Source organism: Haliotis asinina, chromosome 16, assembly GCF_037392515.1.
Source record: "Haliotis asinina isolate JCU_RB_2024 chromosome 16, JCU_Hal_asi_v2, whole genome shotgun sequence".
Taxonomy (NCBI): Eukaryota; Metazoa; Mollusca; class Gastropoda; order Lepetellida; family Haliotidae; genus Haliotis; species Haliotis asinina.
The window spans coordinates 21,610,532-21,633,381 of NC_090295.1; the positions used below are offsets into that span (position 1 = coordinate 21,610,532).

General features: G+C 40.7%; 1 protein-coding gene across 2 annotated transcripts in view; it reads right to left on the reverse strand.

Moving 5' to 3' along the window:
• Positions 1–22,850, reverse strand: part of LOC137268252 (neprilysin-like) — a 71,416-nt gene that overhangs the window by 34,927 nt on the left and 13,639 nt on the right. The window contains exon 1 of one of the 2 annotated variants that reach the window (XM_067802791.1): positions 2,033–2,203. The exons of the other annotated variant lie outside the window; for it this stretch is intronic. Coding sequence (XP_067658892.1) covers positions 2,033–2,157 — 125 coding nt within the window. The 5' untranslated portion in view covers positions 2,158–2,203. Of the gene's footprint in view, positions 1–2,032; positions 2,204–22,850 lie in introns of those variants that run through there. 2 annotated transcript variants of the gene reach the window in all.

Here is a 22,850-nt window from a genome sequence, read left to right on the forward strand (position 1 = left end):
CGATTTGTCAGTATTTTGCAGGGTGGCAATCACCTTGGCAACGGGAAGCGTATACTTCCTCTAAAGTTTATAAACAAATATATCCAATGTATCAATTCTGTCTAAAAAAGTTTAAATATAACCCCTCTCCGCAGTGATTTCGCGTCGTGCTGTTGATCATGGGATTGTCTGGTTCAGACAAGGTGATTTAAAGACCGCCGCCATAAAGCGAGAATATTACGAAATACAACGTTACTCGACAAACAACCATTTCGAGTCGTCAGGGATATGGACCATGAGCACGTATAAACACTGAGTGAATACAACTTTAGGAAAGTTAAAATCAGTACTTTGTCAAATAACAATGTCAAACTCCAACCAAATGTTTTACTTTGTTAATCTGCAGCCACATAACGTGTGGGGCACACATTTTTATCATATTTGTACCCTCCACACAACAGGAAACAAAGTACAGCCATTCACTCACTATCAACGCGAGCCTTACGGTAATCGCCGTTTGTCGGTAGGGTTGATAGCAAAGACAAAGGGATGAAATGCTTTTTATCTTCTAAAATCATTTTTCATCAATATGTAAACAGACGGCCATTGCTGGAGATAGTGCTGCTCACCGGCTTCAGTGGCAAAGACAACTGATATCATTTAATAGGTACGTTATATGTGACGTCATTCACTGATACAGTATGTCCTTGGTATGTCCCAAAAAGATATATATATCTTCCGGATGGTAAATCAAATTCTTCAGTAAATGCAGGGTTGTGATTGGTTAATTGAAATCATTCAGATGTATAGAATCACGTTATGTACATATGATTTTCCAACACTGAATGTATCATTGTTTTTAAATCTTCATGACGCGGTAATGGTAGAATGGAGATAAAAGTATTGTGGTGGAAAATCCGCGGTATATAATGAAAGTATACTAGCTCTAAATAATTTTTAAAATCTCTTGCTACGCGTTCGGTTTTAAATCAAATGTAGAGCTATTATAATTTATATTTCTTTATATACCTCTGATCTTCCAGCACAGTATGTTTATCTTCTAAACATATATAGATATAATAGATTTATCTTCTGAACATACAACAGACATGACGTCAGAATTTGCCTACGTTAACAGTTATTGCTGTTCTTTCTATATAATGGTACATGATGCGTTTAGGTGAGTGAGTTTAGTTTTACGCCATATATATATACTACCAATTTCAGATCAATAACAGGGATCATTAGTTTACGACTCGACTAATGTAACTGTACTTCGCGATTAACACCCTCCGACGACACGGCCAGTAGAGCAGGGACGGGTAACCCGGGACGGGTGGGTAATGAGTTGGACCCGGGTACCCATCCAAATACCCGGACTCTTTATGAACTTGTGACTAATAGATTAAACAATGTAATGTGTCTTAGTCCTTTTTGACTAAAATAATGCATTGTCTTTGAGATTTAGACATTTTTTGCACTCAACTGTTTTCAATAAAACACGTGATTATATTAAGGAAAAACTCCAAATTTGCTCATCCGAGGTTAACGATATGTTACGATTTCTTATTTTCGATGTCAGGAATTAACATATCGGGTATCCGTGTAGAGTAGGGTAACAAGGGTTGGAGTACCCAGTATAAAATTTGGTCCCGTTCCAGCTTTAACGGCCAGTCGTTTCCCCGGCTTTACAACATTGGCGGTGATGAACTTTTTCAATCGCAAACAGCACTGTGCCGACCAAATCACCTTATCAGCCAAGTTTTCTTTTGATAGATTCTGACAGTCACTGCAGACTTCTGGTCCTATTTATCCGCATTCAAACGGTTTATGATTCTTCATTCTCTTAAAAGTGTATACGTATCCAAACACATAAGTATGCTAACCACCAACCGAAGTCCAGTCAAAGCCAAAAAAGCGGCATGCGGAACATTCCAAATATTTTCGGAATTGAATCGGAATGTTCACTACGGACACCGCAAACCTCGTGGAATAAAATGCCGGCCGTGTTGACATGAGTGTAAGCATAACAATAACAATTTGTTTATCTCACCTGGCCTGTTTGTGATCCCTCTTTCTGTATTGGATGCCATGCAAGCTGGTTCGACCAACACGTCCGTTATGCAGCCATGGAACATTCAGTTCAGGGTCCCCCTTTTCCTCTCCCAGTAACCCCATTGTGTAACGGATACACCATATCCTAGAATGTTCGGACGCCTGGTCTATATATCCCAGGGCTTACAGACTAGAGGAATCTCGGAAAGATAGCCGTTATCACCTTTCCCACGTGTTGGGTAATGGTCGAGTAGATCCACAACCTTGTCTTTATTTCAGCGATAAGGGGTTAAGGTTCAGTTGGGGTACTCGAATGAATGAGGTTAGTTTTACGCCAATTATAGAAATGTTAGGGCGGGGGAGACATGAAATGGACTCCACACATTGTACCCATGTAGGGAATCGAACCTAACTACCAGACCATCCCACCGAACCTATAACCGTTTAGAAAAAGGTCACATGCAAAAAACGTAGCTTTGCAGATTCTGATGCCAATTCAACCTGTAAAGTTGAAAAAAGACCCCGAAATCGGACTTTTAGGATTCAGTAATCTTCCCCTAGCGTTGGGGGAAAAGTGGTTTCAAAAGCTATGGTGCGCTGCGCTCATAACGCATGCGCAGTGAATAGGTTCGCAGAGCTTGAAACTGTATGCAAAGCTGGTTCCCGGCTCCCTTTGCGCGCGCTAACGTTCGCCAAAGCTACTGCGATATTTCGAGACGGGGCCCAGTTTAACAGTATGCCTCTCCGGAGTATGAGGTAGTGAGCAGTAATCTTGGTTGTGTACACAAACAAGTAAATAATCTTCTCGTTACACAAAAAAAATATGTTGATTGTGATTAGCAGACTCTGTCACAAAGAAACCTCAATGTCTGGTTTATTGACACCTTGATGTCTAACTGCCTGTCTGCTAATGACAATATGCAATCCACAACTTCAATCACTGACCACATGCAATTTGAAATTCAAACCTATCGGGTTCATAGAGAAAGCGTCGGCTAAGCGTATCGGCAATGAAAAAGCTTCGTCACACTTGAGTGCACACCCGCCAGCTCTGACTGGGTTCGGTATCGCGGCTGCTTCGTTTCGAGAGAGGTAAACTCAAGTACACAATATTGCACTTTTGGTTTGCGATTATACACTTATAAGTTTGTAAATTTGCTTTTTCATAATCAGCAATGCATTGCATTGTATACGTCATGAATAAGTGATAACTGTGTTTTAATTTTGTTTGATCTTTTGGTTGCATGAGACCGAAAGGATAACCACATATGTGTGAAATGATGATAACAAGAGGTCACCGTTCATCAGAGTGAGTGAGTGAGTCCGCAAGTGAGTGCGATCTAACGCCCTCTCGTTCAGCACTCTGAGACGCTCCAGTTGGAATATAGATTTTATTATCAGTGACCCAATTCAAACGTTAGTTCAAAACGTTCTTCTTCAACTAGCACAGTGATCCGCCTGTGCAACTCTGACAAGTACTTTCCGCCATCCCTGTCGCGCTGCGAGCATCCATGTTTGTGGAATTAAGGGCTATAACAGTAAACTTATGGTTACTATTTACGGTACCTATATCCCAATTTATACAGTAAAATTAATTTTGAGATAGAAGCTAGGTTTGCTTCTAAAATACTGTGATATTGTCAGACTCAGGCACCCAATCGGCAGCACACAAAGTCAGCTGCCTAACACGCTCAGCCAGCGCGACTTCCACTCGCGAGTGTGGGTTCGAATCCCGGATGGGAGTCAACTCAAAAAGTACTAAATTTTGTACTTTACTAAGAAAGTGTAATCCCAAATATTACACTTGTTACATTTGACCACTTTCTTAATGGCATTGTGTGATCACACGTTTTTTTCATACTTTACATGTATTTATGCAGACTTTAGCTTGTTTCAGTCATATATAATGAGATTTTAACACACTAGCTTGTACAGTTATATTTGGACGTATCCGTTTGATCCGCTAAACCCTTTAACCACGGATACGGTTCTGACTAAACAAGACAAAGAGGACGAATCAATGATTCGAGCTGTTCCATATGACTGGCACGACTGAGTGACGTAACTCGGTCTCGGACACCTGTCCATCATCGTGGTCAGCGATAATTAAGATGTATGCGAGTGAGTATGGTTTTACGCCGCTTTTCACAATATCACAGCAATATCACGGCGGGGAACTCCAGAAATGGACTTCATACATTGTACCCATGTAGAGAATTGAATCCGGATGTTCGGGGTGAAAAGCGAACGCTTTAACCACTTGGCTACCCCACCGCTCCTCCTGACGATGTAAAGGTTTCAGGGATTTGACAACGTGCTGAACATTAGACACAGCAATACACACACACATCACGTTATTATTTCCGTATTTACTATATTAGCTTGATTATCTGATTGTGATCTATGAAAGTATGAATTTGAATACATACCATGTGCAATAACCCTTGGTGATGAATAACATTCTATAATAATATCGATATCCAATCGTTAAGTGTGCTGAAGAGTCTTGTATTTTCCATTTTAAGTCGATTAAGTATTTAAGGAATATTTCTTCATTTCGCCCGCCCACTCTTGGGTCTGACACAAGTCGATAAAAAGTCAAAAACTCAGAAACCTGCTTGCGGTTGGAACGAAAAACACGTAAAAAATACAAGCAGCCTAAGAAGCCACAGATACACATGGGGGCTGTACGTTCTCTTAATAAAATAAACATTCACAGTTAGCTGGTGCGTTATGCATTATTTCGGTTAAACACACGATATTGCACCACGATGAATTGTTGCATAAGGAATTCCAACACGATTTAAACATGTAAAAGTAATGAACATTCACCGACTAAAAATTTAAAGATACTTCAACATAATATTCAAATATATTTTACACGATCTGACATCTCAGGAAAAAATGATAAAAGACCACAGTCTCCATGCTAGTGTTCATTTAGCATGGCATAACACTACCATGAATTGTTCCCTTAAGCATATTGTAATACCGTGTACATCATAACATTTACTCCGAAACATGCTTTAAATAGGAACGAGACAAGGGTACAAAGGGTCAGTACCTACACTTCGCACTCACGAAATAAAAAAGTTGTTATGTATAAAGTTGCTCTATATTGTACAGCTCAACTTCTAAAATGCCGCATAAATAAGGTGAGATTCTGGTGTTATTGAAAATCGTTTTCCCAGTTTGTTTTTCTAATTTGTTGGACTAGCATCTGGTCTCTGAAATGAGCATATCTTGCAGGCAATAATACTTCTTAAATTATATTCATAAAAATAATGAAAAAGGAGCCCGAGATCTTCCTGTATTTTCAGAAAATGGAATATTTTAGACTTACTACATTGTCAAGAATTGGATGGGTATTTGAATTAGGTATTTTCGTTTCAGTGTCTGTATGGCAGACTAACGTTTTGCAGCCCGTTATAACCAGTGTCAAAAGTACCACAGGTAGTTCGGCGGTGACAACAGAGATGTCACTTGATTGTGACAATAGTGATAACAACAGGAATTTCGTTTGATTGTGACAATAGTGACAACAGTAATGTCACTTGATTGTGGCAATAGTGATGTCACTTGATTGTGACAACAGTGACAACAACAGTAATATCACTTGATTGTGACAATATTGATGTCACTTGATTGTCATCATGGTAACTGCCGAAAACAAAAAAGTCAGCAAAGCAGTGACATTCAAACGTTTAAGTCACCGAGCCTGACCGTATCACCGCTCGACCCCCCTAACACCCCACGTCCCACCCCTTTAATTAGCCACCTCTAAAGACAAACACGGTGGGTGGTGCAAACACCGCTTTATTGAATAGGTTCTATGGAAGTTGTTCTGGTGTCCAGAAGTCAGCAGCAAATACCCGTGACAACTGTGGTTACTGCAGTTTAAGAACAATTGTAAGCTTCGTCTTTTCCTTACGATTTTCAGTGACTAGCAACAGGAACTACGGTGACTGCCCATCTTAGAGAAATAGTGATCTGTGGGAAGATCCATAGTGGCTTCTATTAAGACGAAAAGACACATATGGAGATATATGAATACTGATTTCTACTAAGACGAATAGTGCCCACTAAGAAGACACAAAGTGACAATCATTAAGATTCACAGCATCTATTCAGCTGAACAGTGACTATCGATATGATGAAGAGCGTCTCTTGCTATGATGAAGAGCGACAACCAATAAGATAAGTAGCGTTTTCTATTAAGCTGAACAGTGACTATCGATACGATGAAAAGTGCCTTCTGCTAAGATTAAGAGTGGCAGTCAATAAGATAAAAAGCGACTTCTATTGAGCTGAACGGTGACTATCGATATGATGAATAGCACACCCTGCTGAGATAAAAAGTGACAAGATGAACAGTGACTATCAATAAAATGTATTGTGACAATCTCAGTTAGAAGAAAAGTGATCCCAACCACGATGAACAGTGATTATCGGTGAGTGAGTTTAGTTTTACGCCGCACTTAGCAATATTCCAGCTATATGGCTACGGTCTGTAAATAATCGAGTCTGGACCAGACAATCCAGTGATCAACAACATGGGCATCGATCTGCACAATTGGGAACCGATGACATGTGTCAACCAAGTCAGCGAGCCTGACCACCCGATCCCGTTAGTCGCCTCTTACGACAAGCACAGTCACCTTTTATGGCAAGCATGGGTTGCTGAAGGCCTGTTCTACCCCGGGACCTTCACGGGTCACAGTGATTATCAATAAGATTAAGGTTGATTATCAGTGAGATGAATCGTACCTACTACTAAAAAGAAAAGTGACTGTCAATAACCTGAACAGTGATTCCTACTAATATAAACATTCACACAGTCTGTTGAAGGCATAAGGAGCGTTACAAACGAGAAAACAAGGATCGCTAGTAAAACACCGACTACCCGTCATTGTAAAAGAGGCACCCTACCTTTCTGGGTTGTTCCTCATTGCGTGCAACCCGAACGTGTACTCCCTGAACGAAGTCATGCTAAAGGACTTGTCGCGTCCAGACTGACCACCACGGAACCCTCACTGCCCTACCAGGACCTTGCATGACTGTGCCCAGCAGGGCACTCGTACCTGTTACGATGCTAAGTAAACTACAAGGTTGTTATGCTGCACGTTGTTATACCAAACACAATGGCGGTATGTGTTATGTTACCTTTAGGAACTAGACGCCACTCTCTGGCGCATCTGCCTCACCATTCGCCTCAACAAAATGAGCATTGACGTGTTGTGTTGCCCTTGTGTTTGAACTTGGATTTGTTTGCATTTAATATTTAGAAAACAAACCTGTGGCTACGTTGTTCGGAGTGTGAAGAGAAAAGCCGTTAATAGACGTTCAAAAAAGAACCCGGTTAACTGCCTACCTTGGTGGCTGCTCTAGACTTGCGTACAATTGCCAGGATTGGATGGTGGGAGCTTGTTATGACTCGCGGCCTAGCCGTGATATTACCCACGTTCGTTCGTCATCATTTACAGAATTATCGTAGGCCCAAGTTACACCGTTTGAGTAAACCGCGAACTGATCTTCGACCTGAATCTGTCAAAACAATTACTTGAAATTTCACCCTCAAGTAACGCAATATTGTTCTACGGTACAGACGACGGGAGGCTGCACGAAGTGAGGCGAGTCGGGTATTAATAACGTGTTGTGTTATCAACAGCTGTTAAAGCGTTTCTTTGATGAAATCACAGAACCAGATGTTGATGATGGGTGTTGTACTTGGTGGTTGCTTCTTAAATCCGTGTGAAGTCGGTGTGTAATATTAGTCCGGTGGCAAAATGCAGCTCTCGTTGAATATTCTTGGATCTCTTGTTTACTGCGCGCTGTAGGTACTTCCAGTTGTCAGAGACAGCGGTTTTCTTTATGTCCCTTAAGGGTCACATGCAACGTAAAACACTACTTTGCAGATCCTGGTACCTTTCGGTGTGCAATTTCGGTATGCACTTACCAAAACAAATAATCAAAAATGACAATTCAACCTATAAAGTTGGAAAAAACGCGATGAATAAAAAGCCCGCGAAATCGGAGTTCAAACGTTTCACTAAATTCCCCCCGGCTTTGGGGGAATAAGTGGTTTCAACAGCTGTGCTGCGCTTCGCCCATAACGCATGCGCAGTGAATAGGTTCGCGGAACTTGAAACAGTATGCATGCCCGGAGTGAGAGGTCGTGAGCAGTGGTCTAATCTTGGTTGTGTACACAAACAAGTAAATAATCTACTCGTTACATACTCGTTGTTGATTGTGGTGAGCAGTCTCTGTCACAGAGAAAGCTCAATGTCCGGTTTATTCACACCTATATGTCTACCTGCCTGTTTGCTATAAAGACAACATGTATTACACACCTTCAGTCATTGACCGCATGCAATTTGAACTTAACACTTATCAGACTACACGACATAAAGAAAATAAATTGATTGATGACTCGTGCTCCCGAGTCCCGACTCTGCCACATTATGTAATTAGACAGGTGTGATACTTGTATAAATGACATGTTTTTATGTCTGTCGGTTGCAAACAAACTACAGTACATCCATTTTCTCGGATGACTGTAACTGACGGAAACTGGCGCAAACTCTTGTCAGTTTCAAGTCCTGCTTTGTACTTGGGCGAATAGCAGTTTCTAGCCACGTAGTAGTTTACCATCTCTACTGAGATCATTTTTGATTGGATCGAACGCAAATTCAGAGAACATGCATTTACAAAACCCAAAATCTCTATATACATTCTTCATGGATAACATCTTCTTTTAGTGTATATGACTTTGTTTAACAACAGTATATGAATCCATACTGAAACGACGCGTCAAGTACAATTAAAAGAAGTTGTTATCCATAAAGAATCTTACTTTCGTGTGAATCGCCATACTTCTAAAATGCCCATCAAACAGATCATCATTCGGTACACACAACGAGCCCTCAGCGTATCAGCAAATGAACCAACCAATCGGAAGCCGTCGTTATACTTGAGTGCATATCCATCCGCTTTGACTGGGTTCGGTCTCCCGAGGGCTTCTTTTCGGGGGAAGTAAGCCCAAGTACAAAACATTGCACTTTTGAATCTGCTACTACTACCACTACTATTACTACTACCACTACTATTACTACTACCACTACTATTACTACTAACACTACTATTACTACTACCACTACTATTACTACTAACACTACTATTACTACTAACACTACTATTACTACTAACACTACTACTAACACTACTAATACTATTGACACTACTACACTATCCCAATTGCGTAGATCGATGCTCTTGCTGTTGATCACTGGACTGTCTAATCGAGATTCGATTATTTCCAGACCGACACCATATTGCTGGAATATTGTTGAATACTGCTGCTGCTACTACTACTGCTGCTACTACTACTACTGCTACTGCTGCTGCTGCTACTACTACTACTACTGCTGCTGCTGCTGCTACTCCTACTACTACTGCTGCTGCTACTCCTACTACTGCTGCTGCTACTCCTACTACTGCTACTGCTGCTGCTGCTACTACTACTACTACTGCTGCTGCTGCTGCTACTCCTACTACTACTGCTGCTGCTACTCCTACTACTGCTGCTGCTACTCCTACTACTGCTGCTGCTACTCCTACTACTACTACTACTACTGCTGCTGCTGCTGCTACTCCTACTACTACTGCTGCTGCTGCTACTCCTACTACTACTACTGCTGCTGCTACTACTGCTGCTGCTGCTACTACTACTGCTGCTGCTGCTGCTGCTGCTACTACTACTACTACTGAAGCCGCTGCTTGTGCCACTACCACTACTACACTGCTACTATTATCATCTACCTACTCTAACAGCAAGTCTCTGAAATGAACATAGTTTACAGAAGTTCATGATTATGTACAATGTACAGGGTACAATGTGTTTACAAGGGTACAAGTTTATGTCTGGTACACCTCCGTGATATATCTGGAATATTCTGAAAACGGCGTAAAATACACTCACTCACTCCCAATTAAGCGCAAAATGATGAAGTTGTTAGCACTAAAAGTCCCGTGTCGTGGCCAGAGACTACACAAATAACCTTCGCACATTTGTTTGATACTAGAAATCGAACGTGTCTGCGGCATGACGAGAGGACTCTTTAAATAGAATCTCCGACCTTGAAGCTAAAACAACAAGAAAATCTTATTTCTTTTTCAAAGACATTAGAAACGTCGCATTGACAGACCAAAGACCTTTGATATCGTTCTTTTTATTCTGTTAACATGCCCCTAAATTAAGTATAAGATTTCGATAGTGTTACAAATTCAGGAAAGTTCTGAACTGTCCCGATACGGGAATCATATGAAAATAGATCACCTAAAATGCAAAACAATAAATTATATTTTTTTTAAAAAAAATACTTACATGTATGAACTAATCAGTTGCATCATAGTTTTCTCAAAGAGTATGACACATTTTTTAAACTAATCATCGCAAATGAAAGCTAGGTTTCCTAGAAATCAGCCGTCATATTATGTCTTGTGATTATGGAATTGGAACAAACAAACAACGGATATTAGCAGCTAAGGGATACAACTCCTCAAAGCGAATTGCGGTGCATTGCACAAGTGATACTGAATCAGGGCGTCTTGCGCCGCCCACAGCAGGCAAAAGATCAACAAATAATTTCCCTTTATATAACGCGATCCAGATGCACACAATAAAGGAATTCTATTTCCATATTTAAGATGGTTTTAGTAGGGGAAATCGTGACACAAATAAACGTGTAAGGATATTTCTGGATATTAACATAAGCCAAAAAAACTAAACAAGATTGTATAGGCGTCTTTGCCATCAAAAGGAGCGACTGCCTCGGGGATGTCCAGTTACACAGTAACCTAGATATCCTGTGGCCATGTTCATCTCTGCACTTTTAATAAATACCCTAAACACCCCGCCTCATCTGTCAGACTACATATCCTAAATATCCTCGCGTATTCCAGTTGTAAGCAGACACACCTTGTGACATGCCAAGTATACTGAATGCTAGACTGACGTTCAGTCTCTGGAAATTTACAATTTTGAATGTATGACTGAGTTTAGTTTTACACCGCTTTTTGGCAATATTTCAGCAATGTCACGGCGGGGGACGCCTGAAATGGACTTCACGCATCGTAGCTATGTGAAGATTCGAACCCAGTCTCCGGCGTGACGAACAAACGCTTTAACCACGTGGCTACCCCACCGACCCTACGAGTTTGATAGGAACAAAATACTCCATTAACGTGAAAAGAGGCCTCTATGAAGTGGAAATTTCGAGGATTCGGTTTCACAAAGCGTTCTTAGCACTACGAGGATAGGCAGCTTTGTGTAAGCGGGCCATTAAACTATTAAAGATTTGCTTCATTTTGGATAAGGTCATTATAGTTAGCGAGTGAGCAATGTTTACAGCGCTCTCAGCAATTTCACTGTAATATAACTGGAGAAGAAAACCTACAATGTACCCATTGCGGGGAATCGAACCTGCATCTTCGGTTCGAGTGAACGCTTGAACCACCTGACTACCAAACGCCGCCAATACGGGTATCAGAGCTGTGCTTAGAAGCTTAACGAGTGACGGTCTTCAGTCAAGTAACGTTGTGATAACATTGTTATGCTTTAAACCTCACTTCCAGTAACTAAGTATATATCATTAATATTTAGTTGTAATTTCAGTGACAGAAATACGAATGAAATAGGATCAGATTATAATTTAGGTGTCCAATTAAATTTTTGTATATCGTTAACATTTCATTCGATTTCAGGCATGGAGACACAAAGGGATCAGGCAGTAATGTACGTCTCTGAAAATACATGCCCTATGTCCATCCGGGTACCCGTGTCCGACGGCCTGTCTCAGGCAACCCGGATATGGATCTGTCAAGATGTCGCAGAGACAACAATACCAGTTAAAAATTATTCCGTCTGCAGAAACGATATTGGTTCTGTCTATCCGGATACCCTGCACTGTTGTCAAACCCAGGGTCCCCGGATTGGCGTGTGTCACGGTGTCTTCAACATATTCCAAACCCTGAGTTCGAATTGGTCTTCAGCAACCCGAGGCGACTAACGGGATCGGCATTCGTAACTACTCGTCTCTTTCCGTGACCTACAAGAAGACACGTACCCCTCTCGTATGCCATTATTGCCAAGAATCGTGGCAAACCAATCAAATCGCACGTAGTAAAACCATTTCAAAACATGAAAATGGCGGAACCGTTGAACTTTGAGACTTCGCTAAACTATACCAAGTACAATTTCAACATAAACTTTGAGCTAAGGGATGAACAACTTTCAACACTGAAACATATTTGCGAAGGGAATGACCGTTTTGCTGTTTTGCCCACGGGATTTAGGATATTCTTAAAGCAATGTTTGGATATTCAGAGTTATCTTTCCTTGATAATGGTGCTAGACTGTTTTCATCTCCATGCCCGTTTGCGCTTAGACAAGACCCAGTCATAAACATGGCCACGAGAGGGGTACGAGACGCCATCCGGCTTGCCGGAATGACACGAGTAGTTACAAATGACGGGATCGGGTGCTCAGGCTCGCTGACTTGATTGACACGTCATTTCATCGTATCTCAGTTGCGTCAGTCTTATATTAGTAAACATATCCCTAGTGCTTTTCGTTACACTCCACCACCGAGTCTAACGAAACCTTACGGGAGGTCGCGTCAGGTAACCTTTGAGATTGACCAATCAGAACACAGCTTACCAAATCGCTAAAGTGGACATTCGCACATACCTTTTGAACGTTTTATCTCGAAAAGGTTCGTACCCGAACTATTCCGAATGCTATTTAGCGTACGCTCGATTCCGGATGATGCACACGGCGCACGTTACAACCACGACAACGGTGAGTAAACAGTCGCTGAAAATAGTGTTTTTGGCAATCTTCAAGGATGTCATCTTGCGGAAATATTGGCTAATGGTAACCATGTCAACAGAACCCCCAAAGCGTATATACTGCAGGTCAAATAACTGTGTTATATACGGATTTTTGTTTGTGGAGAGATCTGTGTCGGTAACCTGAATATTTTGAAAGTCCCTCCGATCTCTAAATAGTGGCCGTTGTTTGACTGGTTAAATCTATTTAACCGTCTCACGTTTGATTGGACGGTTATACGTCGCTCAAAGGTTACCTGACGCGACCTTTGTTAGACTCAGTGGTGGAGTGTAACGAAATACACTGAGTCTAAGTTTACTTAGACTGCCAGTTGCGTAGGTCGATCATGTTGTTGATCACTGGATTATCTGGACCATACTCGGTTATTTACAGACCGCCGCCACATTGCTGAAATATTGCGGAGCGCGGCGATAACAAACGCTGATGCTGATCCGTTTCATCGTGTCCAAAGTGAGCAGATAGATGCTCAGGTTATCAGTCATTAGATTGTCTGGTTAAGACTCGATTATGTGCAGACCGCAGTCAAAAAGCTGCAAATAATTCTGACTGCCGCGTGAAACAAAACAAACAAACAAACAAGATCCGTCTTGCCACGGGCCATTGTAAGACCGACAATAATGACGCTAATATCTGCTGTTTATGTTGTAACACACTGGTTCGTTTTCTTGACATACGGTAAACGCATCACGGAGACTTAACGTGGATCTGACACGTGGACACAAAGAGGCCGAGAAATTATAACATTATCGTCCATGCAGTGCTGTAGCAAAAAAAAAAACAGCAAAGACTTAATGTCAATTCCCTGGAGAATTAATTCATCTAAAGCTAGCGGAGGCGCCTGAAAACTACAAATTCTGCCCTCCCCGTTTACAAGTGCAGTTATACGCCAGTCAAGGAGTCCACAGATGGAAGCTTATTAATGCTAGCTTTTGAGGTGTTAAATATGAAATATTCGGTGGCTAATATCGCTCCCACGCAAGTCACGTGACTATCTCGTTATAACGTGTTACGTCGTACAACCAGGATGAAAAGTTGCTGTTACGCAATATTTCGAAGACAAGAGTAGTACAATTTCCTGGATGAAAAAGAGCAACCAGATATCAATTTAAAGTGCAATAACGCAGTGTCTCAAGAAGCGCGTTATATTGAAGTGTTAATATGCGACTGGTATTAAATCGAAGACGATGATAAGGCCAATAAGAGGGGATTTGATGTTACAAGCGAAAGGTCATAGTTAGAATTACACACAGGCTGATTCGAGGTAGTTCCATCAAATCTTGTCTCCAACAATTAAATAAAAGCCGAAAATAGCGCGAAAGTCGGCATGTCCCTATACAAGCCTGTCGTGGTCGATCGTCTTGAATAATTTTCTTCAACAGTTTCCTCTATTTTCGTTGAAATGGATCGAACTTATCAACCAAACAAATCGAATAAATTTGTTGCAGTGCTTGATCTTTTTGTGCACCGGACACGTGACTATAAATGATGCAAGGATGATAATATTTGTGTCTACGCAACGAGATAACGGGGAAAGGGAGTTTTTTTCTACCCCTCATGCACTACATGTGTATTACCATTCCAAACGTTTTGAATTATATGGAGATGATATTCATTTCTCTGAAATGTTACAAAGAAATGACATCAAAATGCTTTCACGGTTTTCAATAGAGAAATTTTGAAAAGTGAATCATCAGTATCCTTGTTCCAGAATTCATGACCTCGTAAATATGCGGGTTAGACATTGTCTTCAGCATCCAGTGCTTCCCGTAAGAGAGTTACGTCCCTTAGTAGAGGTAGGATCTGCTGATCTTTGATTCGAATGTAAGTTTTGCGCTGTTTATTGTGCCTGATTCTAAGTGAAATTCTGTCAAAATATGCGCTCGGTAACAAGCTTTCTCAAACATATGATCATGGCTGTATGTTTGTTGTTTAATGCCGCGCTCAGCAATTTTCGAGCTATCTTTAAATAATCGAGTCTGGATCAGCAGATACAGTGATCACCACAGTCAGCAGTGATCTACGCAATTGGGATATGATGACACGTGTCGACCAAGTCAGCGAGTTTGACCACCCGATCCCCTTAGTCGCCTCTTACGACAAGCATTGGGTGATGAAAATGAATTCTAACTCGGAACATCATGGTAGTGTGTAGATGAATCACACATTGATTTGGAGGCGGAAGGGTGGAACCTTCGATAGTCTCGGGGTATGATGCAGTGACTGACTGAACATCCAAGGATCACAGGATCAACTGACCATCGCCAACAACGATGTTGTTATACGTGGTCCAGAATCGCAACAAGACCTTAGCAACTTGCCCATGAAGTTAAAGAGGAACGTAACTTCATGGACCAGAAAATAGCAAACATGTGCTCGAGGGCCCCAACAAAACCGTAACTGCGTACACCAGAGCCGCAACAAGACGCAGCGACATGCACCTGAGCATCAACAAAAACGTATTAACGTGTCCCAGAGCATCAGTAAAACGTATTAACGTGTCCCAGAGCATCCACACAACGCAGTAACGTGTCCCAGAGCATCAACAAAAACGCAGCAACGTGTCCAAGAGCATCAACAAAGACACAGGTATGTGTCCCAGATCATCCACTAAATGCAGCAACGTGTCCCAGAGCATTAACAAAACGCATCAATTTGTCCAAGAGTACTAACAAAAACACATCAATGTGTCCAAGAGCATCAACAATGACGTATTTACGTGTCCCAGAGCATCCACAAAACGTAGCAACGTGTCTCAGAGCATCAACAAAAACGCATCAATGTGTCCCGGAGCATCACTATAAACGTAGCAACGTGTCCCAGAGCATCCACAAAACGTAGCAACGTGTCCCAGAGCATCAGTAATAACGTATGAACGTGTCCCAGAATATCAACAAAAACGCAGCAACGTGTCACATAGCATTAGTATCACATAGCATTAGTAATAACGTATCAACGTGTCCCAGAGTATTAGTAAGAACGTATCAACGTATCAACAGAGCATAGAAAACCCACAGCAACCTGTCCCAGAGTATAAAAAACCTGCAGGAACATGTCACAGAACATCAACAAAAACACATCGCCCTCTCCCAGAGCGTCAACAAAACACACCAACGTGTCCACAAGAACGAATAATAACGAAGCAACGTGTCCCAGAGTATCAACAGATACGTAACAACTTGCCCCAGAGCACCATTCGACCTTTCCCCTATGCTCTTTCGCATTACATTGCGTATCGTTGATTTTCTTTGCGTTGATGTAATGCGGTGAGATGCGTTTCTGATGCACTAAGACGACTTCCCTATCATGAATGGTGTATCTTTGTACATGACATGAGCAGAGATCCCAGAGACTGCTATCCGATGGACCGCTTATGTATATATACTAAAACCTAAAACAAACCCCGTAAACTCTGATCATCTTAAATTGGTTATAAAACAGTTACTTATGTGAGCTCGATTGTGTAATGCATGCTCTTTAAGGACGACTCGGCAGTCGTGACGTCTTACAACGATTGAAAACCGCTGCGTACATCCGAACACTTGACATATCATCGCGTCAAACACATTTTGCTAGATTTATAGAAACCACATTCCGAGTAAATTTGTACATGTGCTCGAGCTGTTTACCTTACACCTTCTACCCCAACCTTCCCCGGGACACGGAAACCGGCACAGGAGCGCTAAGTACCCCCACGTGCCCCTGGACGCTGTCACCCCAGTGTTAACCTCTTTCATTTAGGCCTGGGCTTAGCAAATGCGACTGTTCTCTAATCCTGGCTGTCATTGTTTAAGATGAAAAGCCATTGCGGATTCAAGAGCTGTGTTGTCCATTTGGACGTGTTATTGTCCGAAAAGACCCTCCTGGTCATGTTTTATTTTGGGAGACCGTAAACCACTTAGGTTATATTATAACAAAATGTGAACCATATTTCTTAATACCCAAACCAAACGGAATGACGTTTCTACAATTGACCCATTGTTAAACAATTACGCTAAATAGGGATCAGGTTTCAACTTTTTCACACGCATTCTGAACAGATGATGAAAATGGAAATATATAAAATCTTTGGTCCAAAAAGGCTGTTACCACGTTTCATATGCATTTGGAAAATACGATGCAGATGAAAAGTAAGTATATTGGATTTTCTTCATTATATTTTATGTTGTAAACAGTGCCTGCCTCCCACTGGCGTAGATGGACGCAAGGCGATGCTGGTCAAAACTGTTCAGAGTAAGTGAGTATGGTTTTATGCCGCCTTTAGCAATATTCCAGCAACATCACTGCAGGGAACTCCAGAAATGTGCTTCACACATTGTACCCATATGGGGAATCGAACCTGGTCTTATTTCATTGCGCTACTACTCCACCGCCCCCAAAACTGTTTAGAATGACGTGAAGGAATATTTGAATTCAATACATGAACAAAGCTGGACTAAGCACGCACCTACTGTTCACTACAACTCATCCCATGATTATTGGGGGTTTTTTTATGCTGGAAACAGGGCTTTAGTTGGTTTGGTGCAAGGCAATGCTTGTCAAAGCGTACAGAATAACTAGAAGGAAGATTTGAATTCAATACATGAACAACATTGGATTAAGCACGCACCTTGTTGTACACTACGACACGTATGTCTTTCCAATGGTCTGTGGATGTCTCATAGTGATGACAAGCTGGTACTTGGACACGGTTACCACAACATGTTTCAGTTTAAATATATTAACGGCATGACCCTTGGCTTTCACAGGAAATACGAACACAATGGTGACAATACTGTGTGGCAATGTTACAGTAACGGGTTGGTAGCTTTCCTGAATTACACACTTTTTACAAAGGTTAGACTGGACTATTTTGGATTGTCATCATGAAATTCCCATAAGAATGTAAGGTGTGTCCATTAGGAGGGTACATAGATCACAACTACCTGACAAGTGAATACCCATGATAAACAAAAGGACTGTTTAGGGACAGGAAATGTTTAGATAAAGACCATTGTATGTATGTAAACGTGTTTGTCCATGTAAGTCTGTGTCACGACCTAGGTTTTTCTCTGAGAATACTATTAATGTACTACGTGACCGAACATTTGATCTCAGGAATGGTGTTTATGACGTTTGTAGCAAGGTGTCTTTTTAAATATGGAAATAGAGTAGCTCGTCTTAGTACGAAATGCGAGTCCTCCTCCTCATCTCCACCTCAAAGTCCCTTACTACCCAAGTTTCAAACGGTCCTCACTTGTCACATTCAATCCGGGTTCGTAATTGCGATTAGAATGGTCGGGGTAATTTGTAGCAAATATTTGAAAATGAAAATATAGGTTGAAGCAGCTGAAATCACAGAAATTATCATAATACGAATTCCGAGCACCTTAATGGAAAACGATGCAAATGACATGGAAATGATTATTTTCTAAACGTGACTAAAGGAGAATTTGTATCTGTTATAAACCTATCTCCTGGGTTATAGCCATTTACAATATACCACTAAAAAGTATGTGATTTTGGATTCAATAGATCGAGAACAATGCAAATGATGAAGTCAAGAAGGAAACAATTGATAAAGGGAAATTGAGGTTAAATGCGACAACTCTTTCCATTCCTTTGGAAATGTTTCATCTATATGGACATATATTACTGTATCTCATACGCACTGGCATTGCAACTGGCTATGGTTTACTTGCAAAATGCAATATCCCCTACTTGTTTAGAATGGTATATATTGAGCATAGATTAATTGTTCATGTAAGTGTGCATTGATACAAAACGCCATTGTTGATTGAATGTCTCGTTACACAACTGGTTCGTGAGGACGGGGAGAATGAGAATTGGTGGTAAATATTGGATACTGAAGATTTTAAAGAAAAGCGGTTTTGTTCTGAATGACATGCTAATGACGTTGATTACAGACCGCCGTCATATATATGTTGATAGAATATTACCGAGTGCAGCGTTAAACAACATGTACACAAGCAGCACAGATCACAAGGAGCTTTGTGGAAATTAGCCCATGACCCATGGGTTCTGGATCGTTTCATCGCAACATTTGGCTACCGTTAACGTGCTCTTTGAACTCATTGAACGATTGCCATGGCTTTGCGTGTGTTTGTGATCTTTCTGCGAAAACCTGGTTTTAATAATTTCGTGATAGTGGTTCATAAACGTTTGCTCACGACACAGTCGGTATAAAATACTAGTAATGGACTCAGAGATATCTTGTGATGATGGATACGGCTTCTTGTCGCTTAACCGCTCACTAACCAAATAATGCAATTGGGTAAATATGCCGCGCAACAACAGCGACCAAGGTAACCCGGTGCGGAAAATCGAAAATACACTCTGATCATTTCATGCGAAATATATCGAGCATGAGGAATCCATTACACCATTTGTACCGTTTATTCTAATTACATACTGACATATAACACATCTGTGCACAATGCGCATGTGTGTGTTTGTCTTCGAAAACTGCAAACTGGGGCACATTTAGAAATATAACCTTTTCAGCATGTTATTCATACGGACAACAGCAAGCGGGCCTACACTACTCATTTACACACAGACACCTACACTACTTGTTTATGTACATATGGCTACAGTACGTGGTTAGGAACAGACGCCTACAGTACTTGTTTATAAACGTATACCTACACTACTTGTTTACGTACATGTGCCTACACTAGTTGTTTACGAACATGTGCCTACACTAGTTGTTTACGTACATGTGCCTACACTAGTTGTTTACGTACATGTGCCTACACTAACTATTTATGTACAGAAGCCAACACTGCTTGTTTACGTACGCCAACACTACTTATGTATATACAGATGCCTACATTAGCCTGGTCGATAAAGCTTTCGTTCGTCATGCCGAAGACCGGGTTCGTTTACATGTGAAGCTCATTTCTGGTGTCCCCGTTGTAAGATACCTGGAATATTGCTGAAAGCGGCGTAAGCTAGACTCACTCACTCTCCCCCACACCTTGGTATGACCGTACATTTGTTAGAAGATGCGTAACCTCAACTTCATCATTCTGTGCCGAACTCATGACGCTGTTCATTGGAGTAACTGAGCCCTGAAAACTGCATAGGTGATAGTGATGATGGTGATGATGACAGTACTCTGCGGTATGACAGGAGGATGTGTGTCACATACCGCCTGTCATATCTGTGATACTCCCTGTCAGCGTACGACCCACATTTGGTTGTACCACAGGTTCACAATAACTCACACATGTCAAATGGATTAGCACCTCTCTAACGTCAGCAGCTCGAATGCCTCGAATGCAGCTGGTCGGCAAACATGGTAACTGAGTCATTTGCTTTTGAAAACGCACAAACGCACCAAGAGTGATCCTTGTATCAATTCGTTCGTTTGTTCGTTCGTTCGTTCATTTATTCATTCCCAGCACGGTACATTCCTGGTTCAGGTGTCTTTACATTTAGGCATAATTAATATTCAGGTTAAAAAAAAGGCTGTGAAGGGGTCTTCCACTAAACCCTGGTCCGGGTTGTATCTAACATTAGCGTCCACTGATAAATAATTCATTAGGGGTGAGCAAACCATTAGGACTCAACTCCCGATTAGCTGAGAAAGGCTGTCACCTTGTTTTTATCCCACCACGTCGGCCGACATATTTCCTTCATTACTGAGTTCCTGGTTGCAATATTTTACGAGATAAGTAGTTTACCGTATTTCCTCTTACAGGCGCGCCATACCTGCTTTACTTTTCATACTGGTTTGGTGAAGAAATGTAGTACTCTGAGATTGGAATCTCAAATTCTCTTTGACTATGAATGCCTGCATCCTTGTGTTAGGTTTGTTTAGTGTTTAGTCAAAAAGGAAGGTCGTGAAGGTATCTTTCACTAAAACTCTGGTCCGGTTTGTATCTAACATTAGCCTCTATTGACAAATAATACATTAGGGATGATGCCGCACTCAATTTTGTAAAACTATTATCTAAAACAGTCCTATGATAACCGTTCCAAATACATCACGGTCAAATATTAATCATTTCATGGGTTTATTTGTTTTTCATTTTAACTACTATCTAACATTAGTGTATACGTTCTTGTGAAATGCAGTTTATAAAATAATTTTGATTTCTTTTGAGTAATATATTTATATTTATTTTCGAAAACAAATTCAATGGTTCTTCGGTTCATGGTGATATCAGAGAAGATTATAGGTGTTTTCTTGCGAAATATGTGATACCCGATACCACGAATGAGATAATCTTCTTATTTGATTCTTCAAGCAAATACCCGTTATCTTTTTTCAATCAGACTTACCAGCTTAGGTTCGATAAGAACAAACAGAGCACTGAAGTTATTATTCCTACTGATGTGTACAAGAAGAAAAAAGTAAAACACGCGAAATTTCAAGATGGCCGCAAAATATGAAGATGGCGGCGGATGGTCACACTTTTGTGAATGTCTCAATCCTGCACAACTACTATGCTTTACATAATGATATCTACTAATACGGTTGTGTGCAACATTTTAAGGTGGCAATAGATAATATATATATATACAATTATGATTTAAACGCCGGATAACAGATTTTTCATCTCGTGGACATATCGTAAATAATTTCTGTGTTCTGACAAAGTATTTCAAAGATTTAAGAGGTTCAGCGTGAGAGCAAAATATAAAAAGAGACCTAAAGTTAAGAAAACAGAATCGTTTTCTGTAAATGAATCTCATAACATCTTGTGAATAATTTGTTTGTTATTGTGTTGGTGTATGTAAACAGAGAAATTTTTAAATAAGTTCAGATGATTTTTGTAAAACGGAACCGTTAATGAAAGAAATGATGCGATGTTAGAGCAAGAAAGAGATTATACTCCGTTTTCAATTTTAACCAACACTACCACCAGTATGGGTGCTTCCATCGTGAACAGCAAAGAGATTGCGTTACTCTGTATTCGTTGGAAAATGCTTATTTACACTCTCCTTGAACTATATCGGTGAACCATTAATAAATCCGTTAATTACATAGATAACAAACCCCATTAAATACTTACGCCGTGCTTCGAACAACCGGTTTTTACAACAAATTTGATTGCTTGAAACGAAGAGGAAAATTGAAAGGTGCCGTGGGGCGGGCAGCAAAAGACGTAGTTTAAAGGTACATGGTCGGATTTTATGTCGTGATGAAAATTATGAATCAACAGAAATGCTCAGTTTAAAGGTACATAGTCGGATTTTATGTCGTGATGAAAATTATGAATCAACAGAAATGCTGAGTTTAAAGGTACATGGTCGGATTTTATGTCGTGATGAAAATTATGAATCAACAGAAATGCACAGTTTAAAGGTACATGGTCGGATTTTATGTCGTGATGAAAATTATGAATCAACAGAAATGCTCAGTTTAAAGGTACATAGTCGGATTTTATGTCGTGATGAAAATTATGAATCAACAGAAATGCACAGTTTAAAGGTACGTAGTCGGATTTTATGTCGTGATGAAAATTATGAATCAACGGAAAAGCACAGTACAAAGATACATGGTCAGGTTTTATGCCGTGATGAAAACTGTTTATCCAAAGAGGACAAAACACGAAAACGTTCAACTATAAAGATGGACGGGGAGTGTGTTTAGTTATACGCCGCTAACCGTTTTAAAATCCCAGCGAAGTAAGGGTACGATTAATCATTAACAGTGAGCAAGTTTACTTTTCCGTCGCTTTCAGCAATATTCCAGCAATATTACAGAAATGGGCCTCACGCACTGTACCCATGATGGGAATCGAACCCGAGTCTTCGACGTGACGAGAAAACACCTTAAACCACTACCCCATCGCTCATCTTCAACAGGGAATAAATCTGACCAGCTTTCGTTAAAAAACTGCAGCGTCCAAATCCCAACCCTTTGTTAAGGAAACGACACAATGACAGCATAGAGACG